At 42.9% G+C, this 5,357-nt stretch overlaps 1 protein-coding gene across 1 annotated transcript; it reads left to right on the plus strand.

The window, feature by feature from the left end:
- Positions 1 to 2,798: 2,798 nt before the first annotated feature.
- LOC103006691 (phosphatidylinositol 5-phosphate 4-kinase type-2 gamma-like) lies at positions 2,799 to 4,659 on the plus strand. The gene is given in 3 exon segments (XM_057558391.1): positions 2,799 to 3,042; positions 3,044 to 4,103; positions 4,408 to 4,659. Coding segments are annotated over 2 exon segments (1,266 nt in total). The 5' UTR covers positions 2,799 to 2,817; the 3' UTR covers positions 4,085 to 4,103; positions 4,408 to 4,659.
- The last annotated feature ends 698 nt before the right edge of the window (positions 4,660 to 5,357 follow it).

A 5,357-nucleotide genomic window follows, 5' to 3' on the forward strand; every position in this document is an offset into this window, starting at 1 on the left:
TCCAGGGTGCGTGGGCTCTGTAGTTTGCAGCACGCAGGCTCTCTAGTTGAGGTGTGCGAGCTCAGTAGTTGTGGCACGCGGCCTTGATTGCCCTGCAGCATGTGGGGTCTTAGTTCCCTGACCAGGGACCAAACCCACGTCCCCTGCATTGTAAGGAGGATTCTTTACCACTGGACCACCAGGGAAGTCCCTGTGGTGCTCTTTATAAGCCTGAGGAAGTTACCTTCTATTCCTACTTTGTTGAGTTTGCTAAAGTCACAAATGGATGTTGAATTTGTTAAATGTTTTTTTAGATCTGCTCAGATGACCTTATGGTTTTTTTTCTTTATTATGTTGATATGATGAATTACACTGATTATTTCAGTTTCAAATGTTTAACCAATCTTGTGTTCCTGGGGTAAATCCCACTTGGCCATGATTTATCATTCTTTTTATATATTCATGGATTTGATTTGGTAATATTTTGTTAAGGAATTTTTTTTTCTCTCTCTATATATGTATAATAATTAGTTTGTGGGTTTTTTTATGCTATTGGTTTTAATATAAGGGTTATGCTGACTTTATAAGTGAATTGAGAAATATTTCTTCTTCTATATTCCAAAAGAATCAGGGTTAGGGTTAGGGTAAAACTGGTATTGTTTTTCCTTACATATTGGGTAGAATTCACCAGTGAAGTCATCTGGGACTGGTGTAACATTTGTGGGATAGTATTTAATTACATATTTAATTCCTTTAATTAATAATATGGGTATCTATTTCTTTATAAGTGAACTTTAGTAATTAGTTTTATTTCAGGTAATTTGTCTACTTTACCCATGTTTTGGAACTTACTGGCATAAAGTTAAGTTGTTCCTTATTATTTATTAGTTGTCCCTTTAAAATTTATAGTAGAGGTTGGCAATTAGCAGCCTGTGGGCCAAATCTAGTCTGTGGCCTATTTATGTACATTTGTGAACTAAGAATGGTTTTTACAGTTTTAAAGGATTGTTAAAAAACAAACAAAAAACCAAAAACCAAATCAAAACAAAGAGTATGTGAAATACACCATGGGTGGCCTGCAAAGCCTGAGATATTTACAAACTGGCCATTTATAACAAGAAAATAGTTTGCTACTTGAAGTCTAAAATCTTGAGTGATGTTTATACTTCATTCTTGAAATTTGTAATTTGGGTCTGCTTGCTTTTTTTCCCCCTTTGACTGGTCTGGCTAGTGGATTATCTTTCCTTTCTCTCTTTCTCTCTCTTTTTTTTCCTTTTTACAGGAATGAACTTTTTTGATTTTTTATTTTATTTTGGGCATGGCACGCAGCTTGCGGGATCTCAGTTCCCCAACCAGGGATTGAACCCGGGCCTCCACAGTAAAAGTGACAAATCTGAACCAATAGACCACCAGGGAACTCCCAGGAATCAACTTTTGATTTTTAATTTCTCTATTATTTGCTTTCTATTTTGTTTTATGCTGTCATATATATGATTTCCTTCCTTCTGCTTAAGCATAATGCCTTTGAGATTCATACGTTTTTGTATATATCACTAGTTAATTCCTTTTTATTGTTGAGTAGTATTCAGTGTTGGATGTACCAAAGTTTGTTTAACCTTTGACCTATGAGTGACTTTTTTTTGGCTATTACAAATAAAGCTGCAATGAACTATGGTCTACAGGTTTTTATGTGGATGTAATTTTCATTTCTTTGGAATAAATACACAGGGTTGCAATAGCTGGATGGTATTGTTAAGTGTATATTTAGATTTTTAAGAAACCATCAAACTGCTTTTCAGATTGGGATTTGCTGTACCATTTTGCATTCTCACCAGCAATGAATGAATGATCCAGTTTCTTTGCCTCTTCACCAACATTTGGTATTGTTACTATTTTTTTTTAGTTTTTCTAACAGGTGTGTAATAATAACTCATCATGGTCTCAATTTGCATTTCACTATTGGTTAATGATGTTGAAATCTTTCTTTTATTCAAATATTTTATTTATTTATTTATTTAATTTGGTTGTGCTGGGTCTTAGTTGCGGCACGCGGGCTCCTTAGTTGTGGCATGCAAACTCTTAGTTGTGGCATGCACATGGGATCTAGTTCCCTGACCAGGGGTTGAACCCAGGCCCCCTGCATTGGGAGCATGGGGTCTTAACCACTGTGCCACCAGTGAAGTCCCCTGAAAACTTTCAATATGTTTAATTTCCATCTATATATCTTCTTAGGTGAAATAACTTCTGATCTTTTCCTCATTTTCTAATGGATTTTTTTTAATGCCGAATTTTGAGAGTTCTTTTTATATTTAAATGAGTCCTTTGTGAGATATGTGGTTTGTAAACATTTTCTTCCAGTCTGTTGTGTGGTTTTTATAATCTTTACAGGGTCATTCACAGAGCAAAAGTCTTAAATTTGATGAGGTCTAAGTTATTGGTTTTTTTCTTGTTTAGGTCATGCTTCACCTCTAACTCTAATCTTTTTATTTTTATAAGTTCTATCTCATTCTTTTAAAATTTACTGTCATTTTTTGCTTATTATTAATATTTTCTAATCTTTGACGTATATTACATATCTGAATATAAAATTGTGGGTCTCATTCTGTTGTCTATTCTTTTGTGCTGGCTGGCTTTTTGTGTGTGTATGTGTTGGCTATTTTTGATGGCCCCTGATGATTTTTTTTTAACTGAGTCATATTCATGAGTTTTTGCATATCCTGTTGAAGGTGCATTCTTTTGGAGATAATTTACATTTGCCTTTGCTTTGTGCTTAGGATCACTTTTGACTTAAGCCTATTTAAATTATCGTCCTGCACTCGGTTGGGTGTGCGGGAGACTATGGCGTCCTCCTCTGTCCCGCCGGCCACTGTACCAGCGCCGACAGCGGCTTCCGGCACAGGTTTCGGCTTCGCTTCCAAAACCAAAAAGAAGCATTTCGTGCAGCAGAAGGTGAAGGTGTTCCGGGCGGCCGACCCGCTGAGGGGCGTGTTCCTGTGGGGCGTAGCCCACTCGATCAATGAGCTCAGCCAGGTGCCTCCCCCGGTGATGCTGCTGCCAGATGACTTTTAAGGCCAGCTCCAAGATCAAGGTCAACAATCACCTTTTCCGCAGGGAAAATCTGCCCAGTCATTTCAAGTTCAAGGAGTATTGTCCCCAGGTCTTCAGGAACCTGCGTGATCGATTTGGTATTGATGACCAGGATTACTTGGTGTTCCTTACCCGAAGTCCCCCGAGTGAAAGTGAAGGCAGTGATGGTCGCTTCCTTATCTCCTATGATCGGACTCTGGTCATCAAAGAAGTATCCAGTGAGGACACTGCTGACACGCATAGCAACCTCTCCAGCTACCATCAGTACATTGTGAAGTGCCATGGCAACACACTGCTGCCCCCGTTCCTGGGGATGTACCGGGTTAGCGTGGACAAGGAAGACAGCTACATGCTTGTGATGCACAACATGTTCAGCCACCGTCTCCCTGTGCACAGGAAGTATGACCTCAAGGGCTCCCTAGTGTCCAGGGAAGCCAGCGATAAGGAGAAGTTTAAAGAATTGCCCACCCTTAAGGATATGGACTTTCTCCACCAGAACCAGAAAGTTTATATTGCTGAAGAGGAGAAGAAAGTCTTTCTAGAGAAGCTAAAGAGAGATGTGGAGTTCCTAGTGCAGCTGAGGATCATGGACTACAGCCTTCTGCTGGGCATCCACGACGTCATTCGCAGCTCTGAACCGGAGGAGGAGGGGCCTGTGCGGGAGGAGGAGTCAGAGGGGGATGGGGACTGTGCCCTGACCGGACCTCCTGCTCTGGTGGGCTCCTATGGCATTTCCCCTGAGGGTATCGGCAGCTACATCCATTCCCACCGGCCCCTGGGCCCTGGAGAGTTTGAATCCTTCATTGATGTCTATGCCATCCGGAGTGCTGAGGGGGCCCCTCAGAAGGAGGTGTATTTCATGGGACTCATTGACATCCTGACACAGTATGATGCCAAGAAGAAAGCAGCTCACGCAGCCAAAACTGTCAAGCATGGGGCGGGGGCAGAGATTTCTACTGTCCATCCTGAGCAGTGTGCTAAGCGATTCCTGGATTTTATTACCAACATCTTTGCCTAATAGACTGCCTGACTCCATGGTGACTGCTGCTCTGTGTTCCAGGTGGTGGGGTTCTGAGAGGCTTGGGGGAATTGTGGATATTCTGGCCACTACTTCTGCTCTTTCTCTTTTGCTAACTTCAGGCTGCAGGCTCCTTCCATCCAAATAAGTCAGTCTTGTTGAGTAGGCTCTTCCTGGCCCTCAGAAATACATTGTCCTCTCTCCTCTTCCTTTTCTTCTCCCTTCCCCTCCAACAAGTCTGCTTGCTTCATTAGAGTGTTACTGTTGACTCTCTCCCAAGTGCCTTGATCTTTGTAAAATGTCCTGTTGTTTCCATAACATAGGAGGAGCTGGGGGAAGGGTGTTGTTTGCCATCTTCAGGACCTGACTGGACAGATGGACCTGGCTCAAGCTGCTACTCTGGATGCACCTTGCTGTGTGGGATGAACCAAGAGTGTCTGAATTTTGCTGATAACTTTATAGAGCTCACTGTGGCACACTTCCTTCCTGGTAGGCCCTGGGATGGAAGATTTTCAAAATACTACAGATGTGGGTGCAGGCATGCACACATACGATGGGATATGGCCAATCTTATGCGGGTGGGGTGGAGAATGGTGGGCCGGCTGGCAGCTCATGGAGGTGGGACCTATGAGGACTCTTGTGATTATGCAGGGAATTGGAGGTCTCTGGTGAGGGTTGACTACTCTCCAGTCTCTTCCCTCGCTCCACTTTCACCCCCACCAGAGATGGCCACAGTGTTGAATCCTGGGTGAAGGTGTTTCACTGTTGCTGTTCTTCACCAGGACCTCACATCCCTCCTGGAGCTGGAACCCTTCAGTGGGGGTATGGCCAGTTCTGGAGGCTGGGAGGATGAGCCACGGGTATAAGGTTCACTCCCCATGTTAAATTTCCTTTCTTCATGTCTAGCCACCCCTAAGGTTTTAGACTCAGCAGAAGGGAATATCTCTACCTGGGTTAACCCTGGTTATTTCAAGAGAACGGAAGTCTCACGTGTGGGAACCTCCTCTGCTTCCTGGAAGTGTGCCCCTAACATACTTCCTTCCCCTGTCCTTCTCAAACCCTTTTTCCAGTTGGATTTGTTATTCTGTTCGTCTTATACTGCTACTGTGTCTCTCAGGGGACAGATGGCCGCCTTTGTCATCTTCACTCTCCACCCCCAGAGAGGAGTCAGAGCCATAACCCAGCCCCCTCCAAAGATAGGTGAGTTAATATGTGATATTCTCAGAATGTAGCAGACCCTGATGAGCTGAGATAGTGTACTCCCTTCCCCGCA

Source organism: Balaenoptera acutorostrata, chromosome 12 (genome assembly GCF_949987535.1).
Source record: "Balaenoptera acutorostrata chromosome 12, mBalAcu1.1, whole genome shotgun sequence".
NCBI classification, from domain to species: Eukaryota; Metazoa; Chordata; class Mammalia; order Artiodactyla; family Balaenopteridae; genus Balaenoptera; species Balaenoptera acutorostrata.